This window comes from Nannobrachium achirus (assembly GCF_963921795.1).
Source record: "Nannobrachium achirus genome assembly, chromosome: 6".
NCBI lineage: Eukaryota > Metazoa > Chordata > Actinopteri > Myctophiformes > Myctophidae > Nannobrachium > Nannobrachium achirus.
In genome coordinates, this window is record NC_137815.1 from 52,644,934 (window position 1) to 52,661,204 (window position 16,271).

Here is a 16,271-nt window from a genome sequence, read left to right on the forward strand (position 1 = left end):
CATGTGAATATCCAGCATTTAAAATGATCCGTTGCCCTGCCTTTTAAGGTCAGCGGGAAGAAAAGAAAGAGTCTGTATGTGTCTACTTACTTGCAGGACTTGTGAGAGCAGGGTTTGAAGATGGCAGAGATGGAGTGAGCATAGCAGATTGGGCAGAGGTCCTCCTCACTGGTGGGCTGGAGAGAAAAAAGGAGACAACAAATGATTAAGAGCAAACTAGAACCACTGATGGAAACTCTCCTTGAGCATTGCGACCTTCACTGCGCTATCCAAATGAGGCCTTGCAGCTCTGAGATTACCTACCCACTGAAAGATGTAATGGTGCTAGAAGCCAAATGTATGTAAATCCATTAAGTTCCAGAGAAAGAAAAAGCTTCAAGTTATAGTGCATAAATTACACCTTTTCTTTTCCTTTCCATAGAGGTGGTACAAAGTTCGCACAGTTTCTTTTGTACCTTCTCTGAAACCTGCTCCTGTTCGCATAAGGAGGTGACTTTATGCTAGCTAAAGACATACAGTATAGGCTAACATTTTGAATGGGTTGCATGAGATTTGTCAGGAAAATAAGAACAACATATCAAAGATGACCAAGAGTTTTCCATTTTGAAAACAATAAAACATAAATAAAAGGTTTTTGTGACGATTTGTTGATATATATATATATATATATATATATATATATATATATATATATATATATATAAAAAGAAGTAAAATGTTAAAATGTAAAAAAATATATAGCTTTTTTAAATGTTTAATCGCAGATCTACACGCTGTTGTGAGCTTCAGCCGATTCGTATAGGGTTAAAGTGGTTCTACTGATTTTTATGGTTTATTAACTAATTTGACGGGAACCACTTCAGGACTTTGAGAACTGCTGCATTATGGGAGTTGAGAGCTGACACATCTGTCGTGGTCCCTGTGGTGGCAACACTCAAGCTGAGAGATGTCATCATCACACCTCTTTTCTCTCCCATCTTCCTGTTCTACTGTTTTCTTTCCCCCACTGATTCTCTACTCCTCTCTCAATATCGAAATACTTTTCCTTCCTCCGCACCAGATTTCTAACAATACAATCTTTCTATCCCTCATTCAACCATGCTCTGTTATTTCTAGGGCTGCAAATACGATAAATCTAAAAAATATATAGAATATTGTGTCAAAAGCATGCAGATGCCATAACACTGACTGCGGAAACTTCACACTGGACTTCAAGCAACTCTGACTTCAGAACTAATAGAGCGTGTAGATTTGCTATTTAGGCTGTTTTTCAGAGAAAGAAAAAATAATAATAAATCCAATCCAGTCCTATATTCATCTGATCAGAGCAATGGTCACCAAGCCATTCAACATGTTAGACACTGCTGTAGTGCCCCATGTGTGCAATTTAGATTCCTTTAGTGTGTTTAACTATTGTAATGGCAGATCCCTGAACAGCGTTTGTGCCATTTTGGTACGAATTGGAGCAAAAGTGTGAATGTGGCCCCCTGGGGACCCTGCACGGCCCCTGGTATGACATTGTCATGACAGACCCTAAACAGTGTCTGGGCAAGTTTGGTGCAAACTGGAGCAATGGCGTGCCTGTAGCCCCTGGGGAAGGGTGACCAGACGTCCCGGTTTGCTTTGAGGGTCCCGGTTTTAGGCAGCAGTGGTTCGTGTCCCAGTTTGAGCGGCTGAAAATATGGTCACCCTATAGGCTAGTCAATCTGAGGTTTGACCCAAAATAAATTGCAATAGTAATGGTTCAAGGTTTTTTTTATGATCCTTAGGGTCATCCAAAACATTTGTTAAAAATGATCCATTTTATTCTTAGTGGATCAAGGTGAATTCATGGGGTTCATGTTTGGGTCCCTTCACTTACTATACAGGAAAGAAATACCTAAAAGAAAATCTTCTTTAAGTAGCATGTGAGGGGTCTAACTAGGGGTTTTTCATGATTCTGAATCCATTGCAAGCATTTGTTTTGTACGAAAAACATTCCTCGGGCTAAAAAGGGACACAACAAAACTGAGCTGACCCCAGAAAAGGGATGACTCATCACTAAACCATAGTTTTGGGGGTCCGTTTTTAGCCCGAGGAATGTTTGCAATGGATTCAGGATCATGAAAAACCCCTAGTTAGACCCCTCACATGCTACTTAAAGAAGAATTTTTTGGGGGTCTTTTTTTCCTGTATAGTTAATGAAGGGACCCAAACTTGAACAACCCGAATTCACCTTGATCCACAACTTTTAACATGTTTTTTGGATGACAAAAAACCTTGAACCATTACTATTGCAATTTATTTTGGGTCAGGCCCTTTTTTTACTTAGATTGACTGGCCTACTACCCTGGGGTGACTATTGTCAAGGCAGATCCCTGAACAGTGTTTGTACATATGGAGCAACAGTGTGTATGCCACAGTGACCTGTAGACCTACTGCACATATAAACAGAGCTGTTACTTTTAAATGCATTTTAAATCTGAGGCTTTTTTGTATACTATTTAAATCGTTTTGAGAATAAAAAAAGTCAAACCCAGTTTGAAGGGAGCGGTAGATGTGAGCAGTTCATTAATTATGCTATACCGTGTGTGTGTGTGTGTGTGTGTGTGTGTGTGTGTGTGTGTGTGTGTGTGTGTGTGTGTGTGCGTGCATGTGTGTCTAGCAGTAGTTCATTTCATGAACCAGGCGTTCTCATAACTTCTCTGCCTGTCTAAGAGCATTCTCGGACGCTCCTCGGCTGTGTGTGTGTGTGTGTGTGTGTGTAATTTGTGTGTGTGTGTGAATGGGGTCACGCATTGGAGACGGCGTGACCACCGCTCAAAAAATGCTGCTATTTTTCCCAAAGCGACTGCAAAAGATTGCTGCTATTTGTTTCAAAAAGCTTTATACCCTCTATATATAACATGTATACTGTGCCCCAACTGTACAGTATGCTACCCTTTTTCAACAGTTTTCATTATATTTTGAATACACTTGCTTTGGCAATGTAAACATATGACTTCTCATGCCAATAAAGCTCCTTAGAATTGAATTGAATTGTTCCTGGGCTTATCTCTGAATAGTGTTTGAGCCGAAGTTTTGTGCGTGATGGAGCAACGGTGCCTTGCAAGTCATGTTACGTTTATGACGTCCACCCACCCAGAAGAACAGAAGCATGGAGCTGAGACTGACCAATGGTCGGCCAGCGGCAACTGCACGGAGTTCCCTGACAGAACGTGCTCGGCACATGTCCGCACCAACAGCAACGCTCATTAGTTTGACCCCTTAGACCTCCGTCCTTCCTTTTCTGTGTCAATACATTACTTCTCCACTTGTCTTTAGTTTATGTGACGTGTCATGGTTGCTCCATCACAGCTACCCTTCTCTCTCTTGCCTCTCATTCTTTGTTGATTCTTTGCCGTTTCCCCTTACTTCTTGAATTCTGACCTCTGTGTTTCCTTCTCACTCCCGTGCTCCCTCAATTTGTCTCCTCTGACACCTACATTATCCTCTCCCGCTGACATCTGCCCTCGCTCCCTCTCTCCTGTACTTCCTCAGCCCACAGGCTGTCATCAACCTATCAACGCCTGTATTTGTCACCCCCAGTCCTTCTCTTCTTGTTTCCCCCTTCAATTCCCCTCTCTTACACCAACATCACCGTCACAGCACTCTGCTCCGTTCATTCTGAACCTTTTTTTAGTCTGTCTCTCTCTCTGTCTGTCTGTCTGTCTGTCTGTCTGTCTGTCTGTCTCTCTCTCTCTCTCGTTAAGGCATGTGAATGTTTGAGTATTTTGCGAATGATGAAATGAACATTTCCATAGGACACAAAAAAACCTACTTAGACATTGACAAAAGAAAAACATTAAACATTAATTTAATTTCTCGCTCACTGTGAACACTGCCATCCACTTGGCTTAGAGCAATTTTAAAATTATATATTCTTTATAGTTATAGTGCTCTGCTCAGTGTGAATGGCCCTTTAGGCTGAGATGCACGGCACTAGTAAGTCATAGGTCAAAGACAGAAATCAGGACCTCTGTGACTTTGAGGAACAGTAGCATCCTCCAATAGAAGTTCTTCTCCTTAGAGAGAATACATGGATGGATCAGACATACTGTAGACCTACAGTACTTGTTGCTGATTCAAAACATCACATAAATATGAAAACCAGGTGACATACTTTGCACATGCAAAGCAAAATGAACATATGGCCAAGCCATATAAGAGTGTCATGATGCAATCTTAATCTGCAAGTCAATAGGACAGACTGCCTGAGGCATGTTGCGATGAACACAAGATTGAATATCAAGATGTTTACAATGGCACTCTCTATGACTTATTCATGAAATCACAAGGCAGCGAGGCAGTGTTTGCAGCACTCTTTACTGCTAAACAGGGCATTTGAGAACAATCAAAGGCGAAAAACAGCAGAAAACATATTCATTGCAAGCTGTGAGTGTGAAAATCATGACTTAATGATGAAGAGCTGGTGCCTCGGAGGGCGCAAGCAAAAACAAGTTCATTTGTCAACGTAAAAGATATTGCTATCTGCTTTTTAGTGAAACCAGTGCCAGTGAATTGCATGCCTATGCGATTGGTTAGTACCAGTACAGCAGTTATTCATTCACAAAAAGGTAGGCTAATACTGTAGTTGTAAACGGCAGTGATCAATCTAGTAGGTTGCAAAATTAGCTGTGGACAGACACAGAGACAGACACAGATGATAAAACGTTCATAAAAAAGAAGAAGAAAAGGGTCAATTCTAGAATAAAATCTACAATCAACAAAACAGGGCAGAGGCTTAGAAAGCAAAAAACTTGAGTGAAACTAAATGTGTCAGGTTGTAGAGTCCCGTAGGAACATTGGAAAGGCTTGGGGAAACTTGGAACTTTCCTTTGTTGGACTCCGGAGCCAGAGTTTTAAGAAACCAGGCAACAGAGACATATCTACCCCCTCCGCTGAAACAACCCTGTAACCCCCCTATCTCTGATTTCCACCTGGAATTCAACCTACACTTCTCTCTTTTGTACTTCTGTCCCTAGGCGACTCTGTATCTCTGTCTAACTCTAAACAGAGAGAAAGAGAGAGAGAAAAGGAGAGAGAGCCACAGGGTGGATGAAATAGGGTGTATGTGTGTGTGTGTGTGTGTGTGTGTGTGTGTGTGTGTGTGTGTGTGTGTGTGTGTGTGTGTGTGTGTGCGTGCGTGTGTGAGACAGAGAAACTAATGGAGAAGAAGTGGCGATAAGGAGAGACAGGAAGGAAGAGGTGAGACTATAGAGAGAAAAATACAATGGACAGAAAGATAAAGGGAGAGAGAATGAGAACGCAGGGAGTGCTACGCCTACAGCTAATGAGGATGGTAGACAGTGCAGGAAAACGAGGAAAGAAAGAAAAAGAGAATACGCTATCACAATTAAGGAAGAAAGGGAGTAATGGGGAGAGAAGGAATGAAAGAACAAAACAAGACAACAAACAAGAGGTGAAGTAATGAAAGAATCAAAGAAAGAGGGGGCACACGTGTGAAGGGTGGTGATAATTGAGTCCTGTGAGCTTATTTCATGGCCAGTGGAGATGAAAGTGTACAGGAAGTGATGCTCACTGCCCTTGGCATCTTGGTAGTCTACCAACACACCAACACGCACGCACGCACGCACGCACGCACGCACACAAGCATACACATTGCACACGGAGCACTCAAGGGTGAAAAATGTCCCTCTGCTGAAACTGTCAGCTGGACACAGTAAGTGAATGTTATTACGTGACTGTAATTGTCAAGCAGACAAGTCACACGACAACAGTCTTTTTGTCCCTCTGGCTTAATTGCACCCCATAACCTGTCATTGTTGCTCTTAACACGACACGACTGAATTCACTCCCCACATGAATGAACATGAGACTGATCTTTGAGGGTTTATTCAACCTTTTGCATCGGATGGGGGTTTCGATTTTTCACTTAATCTTCTTTTGGGAGTCATCTCACAGAGCAGAGGAGGCAGAACGGTCACAATGTCCCCATCATGAACCTTTGGACCAGCAGATGGGTGTTTCACACATCTACAATGGTATGTATGTGTGTGTGTGTGAGAGTGTACACGTGCACGTGCGTGTTTGTGTATGTGTGAGAGAGGGAGTGTGTGTGTGTGTGTGTGTGTTCATACAGGCATGCAGATGACAGGTGGCTCTAAAACTGCCAGGGCCACATCTTCTATCCGGTGCAAAGTGGTGCTGATTCTTTTTTCTTAACCACTTAAAGCAGAAATAAGCAGTTTTCTGCTGACATAAGCAGGAATCATGCAATTGCTTATTTTAATTTTATTCAGGCGGCTAACAATTCTTCATAAAGAAATGTTGTGTGTGTGACACTTCCTGGGGCTACAATCTGCCTCCAAAACTATTATTTTTATCTGTGAGAAGTTCTGTCATTGGTCGACCCTAGAAGCGCCACAGAGACTAGATTTTTTTAGGGAGCATTGTTAGCCGCCTGAATACAATAAAATAAAAATAAAAAATAAAAATAAGCAATTGCATGATTCCTGCTTATGTCTTAAGCCCCATATGGGAAGCCAGCTTCCATAGGCGGAGGTCTTTTTCAGTCCTCTTTTCCCTAGTAAGTGATCACGGCATTACAATTTGGTAAGAGAAATGTGATGTTTTACACTGCATTTAGCTTACATTTGGATGTCCACAATTACAACTCCAGAGGCAATTACAACACCAGAGGCAGCGCCACAGATCACGTAAAACCCAGAGTCAACTCAAAGAAAGAGTCAAACTCGTTCTTCTGCTATACCACAAAAATGTGGAATGCCTTACCGAAGGTCTTAAAGGAGTGTGAATCACTAGCATCCTTTAAAATCGCCCTGAAAAACCACTTACAGGCAGCAGCCGTTCGCAACTGGTAAAAACAAACCTAGCCCAGCCCAGCCCTCCCCTCCCCTGCCCCTTCTTTGTATATACTTTCTGTTTGTATTGACTTACTGTATTTTTAACTGACTATATCTACTGCATAGTACTGTGTTCTATTCGTCTGTCATTCAATGTTATATGAGATACTTAAATGGTTTCCTGTGGAAATAAGCTTAGTCTTTTCTAGGATCTCCTTTTAGTAGACCTTGTACCAGTGAACTGTACTGTCATGAAACTGTACCTTTTCCTATGCAAACTTCTAATAAAGTCTCCAATCAGTCAATCAATGGTGGGTCAAGAGTAGCCACAATCATTGTAGTTTTGTGTCCACAAATGTTCCAATTTGGGCATGCATTTTAGGTGTTTTTTTCCCCTGGACCCAAAATGAGGTGTGATCTTATGCACTGAGATTTCCCTTTGCAAGAAATCAGCCGACGCAGTGATCGCAGCAGCGCAGATATTTCCTAGACAGCGAAACGCTCAACACATTATCAGGTCACCATCAAATTCTAGGCTCCTAACGCATGGAGCACACAGCCATCCATCATTCTTCAATAAGCAGTTTAAAACAACCTAATTGAGAGTGACCATATGAGTAAGATGTCACAATTCTCTTGAAGATGAGGACACAAGCTACAGGAGGAAGACGAGCAGCACAGCATCTGGTCCGTTTCAATCTAAATCCATCCAAGTTCAATAACTCTCGTGTTCAACATGGTAGATGACAATTCTGATGGACTCCGTATTGAGGTAAAAAAAAAAGAAACTGTATTAACTTTTAGTTCTAGGATGTATTTCAATTTGTAATGGCTTACTCTTTATTGGTGATAGAACATCTTCAAATAGCTCTCATCCTGTAAGAGTGTAGCCTGTAGTGTGCCGTTGCATCATGGGTTTTATCTGTTGGCTCAATGGACAGCAGTTAACAGTTATCAATATCCATAAAGCTCAGACACAAGGATGCACGGGACCCATGTCTTTGTCATGCTTAAACTGGTGATCGAAACTGGAACACAATGGGAGACAACGAAATGTGAGCATGTCAATCCCCCCTTTCACATGTAAAGCAGCCTCTATTAAACTCCCTTTTAAAGAAAACCATTTTTCTGACTTTTCACTGGACTCTCGGACACAAATAAGAACATTCTGCAACTGGGAATGAGTGAATGATTATTAAGTTATTATTATTAAGATAATTATAATGGCCGCATCTCACATTACTAATACTGCTACATAGGGTCCCACACTTGATATGAGTCTCTGATAGGACACACTGAGGTGTTGAGGAGCAAGATAAAGGAGAAGAGTATTCATACTCCACATAAATAGATTAACAGACACGTCTGCCTCAGCCCTGACTCTCTCCCTTTCTTGACAGGAACGCCGGCTTTGAACTCATGACAAGACAAATTGTGCTGCACAAGCGAGGCGTACAGACGGCAGGGCACTTTGCATCAGCAGCAATGTTCTCTGTGGTGGCAAATATACACAGTGTATATCTGGGGAGAGATGACGGATTGATTACTGACAGACTGTTCGAACAAGAATAACTCTAATATCACAGTGCAATCTGTTGGTTGGTGTGTGTGCTGTCTACATTGTACATCAAAAGGGGGGATGCAGTATAGTTTGTGTGTGTGTGTGTGTGTGTGTGTGTGTGTGTGTGTGTGTGTGTGTGTGTGTGTGTCTGTCTGTGTGTGTGTGTGTGCGCGCGCGAGTGTCCGTTACACCAAATGATAGATTAGATCAGTGCATGTGCTTATCGCTGTGCGCCAGATTGCTGAAACAGATCGGTGTATGTGTGTGTGAAATGTATACAATATTGACATTTAATGTGTGTGTCTGTATGTGTGTGTGTGTGTATGTGTGTGTGTGTGTGTGTGTGTGTGTGTGTGTGTGTGTGTGTGTGTGTGTGTGTGTGTGAGCGCGCGCGCGCGCACACGCTATATTACACTATATGTGGAAGTATATGCACACATTAATCTGTATATTATGTTACCTGCATTTAAGTTTAAGCATGTGTGTTAATCCCTGTCACAGTGTCCATAGACAGCATCTGACTATGTATGTAGAGTGTAATTCTCAGTGGTAATTTAACTGAGTGTAATATTATGGACCTACATGTACTCGGTGTACTGTCAGACACAGTGGTTTTCAAACTACCAAACGTACCCCTTACTAGTGCTTGCCAGTCTGCCACAGTCACAACAGAAGGGAGCGCCTACGATCTGGTACCCGCCAAATTTAGCTTATATTAAACATGGGGACATTTTCACTACTCAGCCACCATTATGTGCAATGCCCTGACATCATCCATTAAAGGACATGAATCACTGGCTTCTTTCAAAACCTCTTTCAAGGCATCTGTTCCCTTTTCTCCTCTGTAAATATAGTTATTTGGACTTACTGATGACATGAATTCATGTGTTAATATTCTATGATCTAATATAAATCAATAAAAAATAAAAAATATTTTGTTCATTTGGTTTAACATATGGATCAAAAGATTCACAAACGTTTGTCAATATTCTATCATTAACATAACAGTAAAATATATATCATTTCATTTTCTTCACTTTCTCTGTATTTCCCCACAGAGAGGATGTGTGTCTTAGTGCCCAAAATGTGACTCTGGCGACAGTCGCTCAGAGACTGGGAGGGGGCCCGCTGGAAGGAATTGGTAGACTGGATTGGTAGAGGAGCCACAGAAGCATCCAATCATTTGGAAGTATGAAAAATGTTTCCAGTAATCTGTAGGAGACAGATGCTCAAAGAGAGAGAGAGAGAGAGAGAGAGAGAGAGAGAGAGAGAGAGAGAGAGAGAGAGATGGTACGAGAGCGAGAGGAAAGAGATTAAGTCATGTCAGGCGATGGGGGAATAAGAGAGAGAGAATAGAGGATGGGAGGTACTCTATGGAGATAGATGTAGATTGATAGAGAGAAAGAGGGGTAAAGGGCGAGATAAAGATTGAGAAATACATTAGAGGGGGAAAGGGACGATATAGAGAGGGGGTGTACTGTACTGTATAAAGGCTGCGTACTGTATAAAATCAATGTGCTCTAACAACACTTGTGCTGTTAGGATTGCGAAAGACCACACAGCCTTCTTTCACCAAAGCAGAGGAGTTAGACAGGGATGTAGCCTGCAGCGTCCAACCCTCTAAAATATACATCAATGAATTGGCAAAAACAACAGTCAACAACACCAGGCACCCTGAGCAGACAGAAGTCAAATGCCCATTGTTTGCAGATGATCTGGTGCTACTGTCTCGGACTAAAGATCTGCCTGCCTAGCATTTAAACAGTTAAACACTTATTTCTGGCATCAAGAGTCAGACTTTTGAAAATGCACAGACTTCTCATAAATTCCTACAATGGAAATGTTATTATCATATCCCTTCAGAGTTTTCAAAGTTTAATAGGCTTTCTCTCCCTATGTTATTCTCTCTGATTGTGCACGCACGCACACATGGACGCACCACATTCAACCATTTCACTAACCCTGTGTCCGTTTATTTAAATCCACAATTACAGAGCCTCAGCAAAATATAATAAGACCTGTCCATCATAAAGAGTCTTAACTCTGTGTGTGTGTGTGTGTGTGTGTGTGTGTGTGTGTGTGTGCGTGTGTGCGTGCGTGCGTGCGTGCGTGCGTGCGTGCGTGCGCGCCAGATGCAGTGAAGACACAAAGGAGGTTTTATTCAGTGAAAATTCCTGACAAATCAGTCAATTGTTCTAAAAAGACCTGGATTACAGAGAGAGGACCAATTACAGTATATACCAGGGATACTCAAACTTCTGTACCGGTGGGCCACATTACAAAAATGACAAGGGTCCGCGGGCCGGTAAAATCTCGCTCTTTCGAACGACCATCATTTCGACCGGAGGGTTAGCGACTCACCCCACGGAGGTTAAGGTTAGGATAAAGGTTAGAGTTGGGTGTTGAAAAGATGATAATGTAGAAACAGCGAAGCTATCCCCCGCGGGCCAGTTGATAAAATGACATTACTTGATAACGTTTTGCTTTATTTCCACATAACTCAAGACAATTTCAATGTGCATTATTTTATAGCTTGAAATTCCATTTATATTCTGTCAACCAACATTTGTAATCAAAGTAATTTGCTACATTTTCTCTCTTTTTAATAATTCTGTGAAATTAGCATATTCCACAAAAACACCAAAACAAATTAATGTACGTTTGTCTGCTATTTTGTCTGGGTTGATATCTGTCTGCCTGTTATCGAGCTGGATAACATTAAAGATAGCTGAGGCTGAGCACATCTCTCTTTCAATTGCTTCACAATGCTATTTATGACTTTGTCACATTCAACACAAATGGCTTTTTACAGAAAATAAACTTGTGAAAATTGATAGTTAAAGCTATACTGTGTATTTTTCGGCCGTTTTTCGCCGCGGACCGGGCATTCAGACCACCGCGTCCGCCTCGCCTCGCCGAGACCTATCCATAGAGGTCTTTCGTGTCCCTCTAGGAGCCTCGGTTGGGGAGTTACATGCTAGACTCCTAGCCCAGTGTAAACACTGCAGTGTACTTCCTGAAGAGCTCAGCAGTGTATGATCTGGGCTTTGATTGGCCGGTAGGGAGACACGTGTACAGAATGATGCATATGACATAATTTTGCCGGGAAAAACAGTCCCGGTCACGGCCACCAGGGCTCAGTAGAACACATATAAAGAAAAGGCTTTGGGAGCTGAAATTAACAGAGTGGGGGTTCTAAAACTTTAGCGATTTAATAGTTAGGACAATTTTAAGATATGTTTTATTAAAAAAAGTTACATAGTATAACTTTAAGGAAAATAAAATAAAATCAAACAATCTACTTAAAATAGATTACCCAGACTGTTTAGCTACCAAATGGCTAATGATGCAGTTGTTAAGTAGAGCTACAGTACGTCTCTTCATTTGCATTAGGCCTACTATAACATTTTGGGTATGCTAATAAGTTGGGCAGAGGCAGAGCCACTGGTTAAAAAAAATCACACCCGTGTGAACTGAGCGGTGGAGTCTGTGTGCGCGCGCGCGTGTGTGTGTGTGTGTGTGTGTGCGTGCGTGCGTGTGTGTGTGTGAGTGTGAGTGTGCCTTGCCTGTTCTGGCCTGGCCTGAACAACAGCGCCCCTCCCTTAACATGTGTGGTCAGAAAAGGTACTACACCGCTTGAGGCTACATACAGACCCACCCACCCACATACATACATACATACATACATACAAACAAACAAACAAACATACATACCTACACACACGGCCACGCTATGGAGACGGTGTGACCACCGCTCAAAAAAAGAGAGAGAGAAAAAAACGGTGAAAATCGGCGATTTATATGGCAGTTTTCAAGATGTTTTGGCCATTATCTCTGGAACGCAAGGTCCAATCTGCTCAGTTTAAAGCTTGTTGGAGGCCCGCGGGCCGGAGTTTGAGTATCACTGGTATATACCATAATGATTTGTTATTGTATTTTATTATTTTAACTTCAGTTAAAGCCTGCCTGGACCATTGTATTATTCTTCTAAGAAAGGCCTGGATTTCTAGTCCAGCTGAAGTTCTCAGAATAATTGTACAGAATGAGCAGAAAGGAGAGGAACGGAAGGCAGTACCATGTCCAAAAAGAGAAAAAAAACAACAGCATATGTTTCTAGCCATTAAAAGGACATTATTAAAGTACCAAACCAGTGTTTTGCATGCTCATGACAAATTATGTATACTTTACATAGGGGTGTGCCGATATTGCGATATATTTTGCGATACTACCCCTCGCGATCAATATATCGATAGCTGCAGGCAAATATCAATATTTTATTACACCATGCATGTTTGTGCTCTACTATGGATTACCCCGGTTGCCGCAGAGTGCAGTACTTCATGCCACCTATCCTGTCTGTAGTGGGGGCGCTATTAAGATAAATGAGGGTAAAGTGGGCAGGAGTAAGCAGCGGTGAAGAAGAAGAAAAGTGGAATCCAGTATACATTTATTTTGCATTAGTAAAAAAATAAAATAAATACATGTTAACAGAGTGATGCAGTACGTGTTATAGGGGCTATTTTGCATGGATATTAACACAGGTGTGCTTGAGGTTTTGACTTGCCCTTTGGTGTTCCCCAGGCACATTAGGTACAGTATGAATCATGCACTGGTTTGGTCCTTCGAGTTTCCCCGCTTTATTACAGAGTTCAAATTTTATTTCAGTCGTCAAGAGATGTAACCTACAAAATTGGCCTTAATCCTTTCCCACACTCCCACTGGAACCAATGTAAAGTAGATACAGTGCACCACTGTATGCTGGGATCAAGAACAGAGACATTTAAGGCAACTAAAAACCTAGTCCCTGTAGGAAATAACAAATTGTTCTTACACAATCAGTAACAGCTATAGCATTATGTAAAGTCAAAATCATTAGAAATACTAGAAGCAGTGCTCTTCCGAGCACAGGTCTCCACCAGGCCGTGCGTCCTGGTGGTGCTACTGTATAATAGGCCAATGTAAAAAGGGTGGCATATGTTCTTCACCTTAGATCTTTCATGGTATTCGGACACTGCATGCATGATTTGAAGCATTGTGTTCCATTTTTTTTTTGCTAAAGTCTACCTGCTGGTGGCGCTATAACAGGCTAATGTGAAAAGGGTAGCATTTGTTCCTTGACCTAGTGGGAATATGTGTGGCAAATTTCACGGTAATCGCAAGCTGCGTTGATGATTTAAGGCATTTTGTTCAAAAACGGAGCAATCCTGCAAACTTTGGAAGCTAATATTAGCCAATCAGGATGGAATATGAAATATCAGACAGATCGGACTTGATCACATGACTATAGAGATACTTTAACCGATTTGCGTGATTTTTGGATAAAATCTCAAGGAGTAATATCCAAAAATGTGTTTTACATAAGTCGGCCCAAAGGTGGCGCTATAAAAGGCTGATGTGAAAAATGAAGGGCAAAGGTTTATCCTTAGCCTCTAGGGAGTAAGCTTACAAAGTTTGAAACTGATCGGGGGAGTTATAGGTAAAACCACAAATCGGCCTGTTATACACCATGAGGCTGATTTAAAAAAAATTAAGTGGCATTTCTTCCTCGGCCTAGTGGGAACGTGTGTGTGCGATTTCATGATAATTGCACTTTGCGTTTGGGATTTGAGGCATTTTGTTCAAAACGGCTCAATCCTACAAACTTTGGAAGCCAATCTTAGCCAATCAGGATGGAATATGCAAAATCGGACAGATCCGTGTCGATCACATGACTGTCGAGATACTGCCTACCGATTTGTAGGATTTTTGGACAAAAGAGTAGTGCACAGAAATGTGTTTTGCGAACATCGGCCACTAGGTGGCGCTAGAAAAGGCCCATTTGAAAGATTTGGGGCAGAGGTTCTAGATTGGCATCCAGGGAATGTGTGTGCTCACTTTGGCAGCAACCGGGCCAACGGCAACTGAGATTAGGTGCTCACAAACTGCGAGGACGCACGGACGGACGGACGGACGGACGGACGGACGGACGCACGCACGGACGGACGGACGGACGGAGGGGAAAACATACTCTCCCCCATGCCTTCGGCTGGTGGAGACAATAAGCTATGCATTTACATGGTTCCCATGCAACCGAGTAAATAAACCTCTCAACAAGATCAAGAGTTTTGTCTGGTGTCAGCACAGGAATGAAACAACAAAATGCACAATAATTAGAGCAATAATAAAAGTCGGAAGCTCAATGAAAACAGTGGTGCTGTGTCACGACATGTACTGTAGATAACACTAGCACTGTGTGAATCTGTCTAGACAGGAGATATGATTGTGTTGTTCACAAAAGGTCAACCTCAAAACGTCTCTCCTAAGCCTGGAGCTGAGTCATGTACTGACTTGGCGAAGAAACTCAACATTATTCTGCCCTTGTATAAATCTAGCCTGGACACGAGGCGGTGTGATATGTGTTGATCACGAAAGGCTGATGCAGAGGCAGGGGTGAAGACTTTATACCGTTGTCCTTCTGCTGTCACCATCGCTTTCTACAGCCAGCCATGCATAAAGCCTATAACCAAGTCTGTCGTGATGCAGGAGAGAACATAATTTATTTTAGTCAGAAGGGGACGGTCTCAACATGTGATAAGAGGATGAGGGTTGGAGGGGTTCTATAAGAAGTATGGAGGCTGTAATATTTTCCAATTTCAGTCGCTTATGTCACGGCCGGCCTGATACTGCAGCCGTTACCCGTCTTGTCTAACGTGATTATTGCTAACCCTAGTCGGTCTGTGTCCTGTTTGTCCCAGCCTATCCCGTGTTGAGTTCACCTTGTAGTTACCGTAGTTCCCTGTCCACATACACCTCTGTTTCCATGTGTTTTTGTCTGTCCATTAACCAATGTAAGCAGAGTTTGTGTTTGGCAGTTAGAAATTTGAAGTTGTGAATATACCTACCTGTTTTTATCTGGTTATTCAAACCCTTTGAGTTGAAACTGCCCATAGACATAGAAAGGTAGACGCCTCCTTCGGCTCTGGTGCATATGCATCGGACCAAGGGAATCTGTGTGCATCGCTTCCACATGCGTCACACATATTGACGTTGGTAGGCCAATCAGAGGCAGGTGGGGGCGGGTATTTTCGTAAGCAGCCTGTAAGAACAGCTGAGCTGCACAGCCGCGCAACATCAGGAAATGGATGGAGTCACAGTAAAGACGCATTGTGATTGGCCAGTAGTCACTTTTACTCGCAGCTATCCCTTGGTTTTTCCAGGAAGTCCGGACTACAATTGTTGGACGTCGCTCCAATGAACTGCAGAGGCGAATGAGGTATCTAGCTTTTTATATCTGTGAAACTGCCTGCCTTGAGTCCTGTTTTGGGCCCTACACTGCACTTTCCTGACAGCTCACTCTTCTTCCCCATATGCAGCATTATTCTACTAACTAACAACATGTCATGGTTTTTCCATGACTCTGTTATCACCCTCTCTCTTACCTCTCCTGCTGTGGTATAGGGACTGTACCTGAGCCTGCACGCACGCACGCACGCACACACACACACACACACACACACACACAGGCAGTAGGCATGGAAGGGCCTGTAGCTTGTTTAAGGCCATACCACCCACCACCCAGCCAGGGTCTGTCACTAATTGTCGCTAAAGGACCCAATTTACAGCACATTGTCAGTGTCGTTTACCAAAGATAACCATCTACAAGCTCACAAAGCATTAGAGATTGGCTATGTTCGGTGCACGACACCCATGCACATGCACAACTAAGTATAACTCAGATTTACCACATACAGTATGTGTCTGGCCAGACCCTCAGCCAGATAACTGACCACACTAATAATACAAATAAGAAGATAGTGGGTACTATCAAGTGTTGACAGCACCTAAATTAACAATTTGTGAAAACAGCCATTTCCCTCATGAATGGG

General features: G+C 42.4%; 1 protein-coding gene across 1 annotated transcript in view; it reads right to left on the minus strand.

Moving 5' to 3' along the window:
- rnf123 (ring finger protein 123) overlaps nucleotides 1-16,271 on the minus strand; it is a 207,706-nt gene that overhangs the window by 2,585 nt on the left and 188,850 nt on the right. The window contains exon 39 of the mRNA XM_080727740.1: nucleotides 91-176. Coding sequence (XP_080583866.1) covers nucleotides 91-176 — 86 coding nt within the window. The remainder of the gene's footprint in view (nucleotides 1-90; nucleotides 177-16,271) is intronic.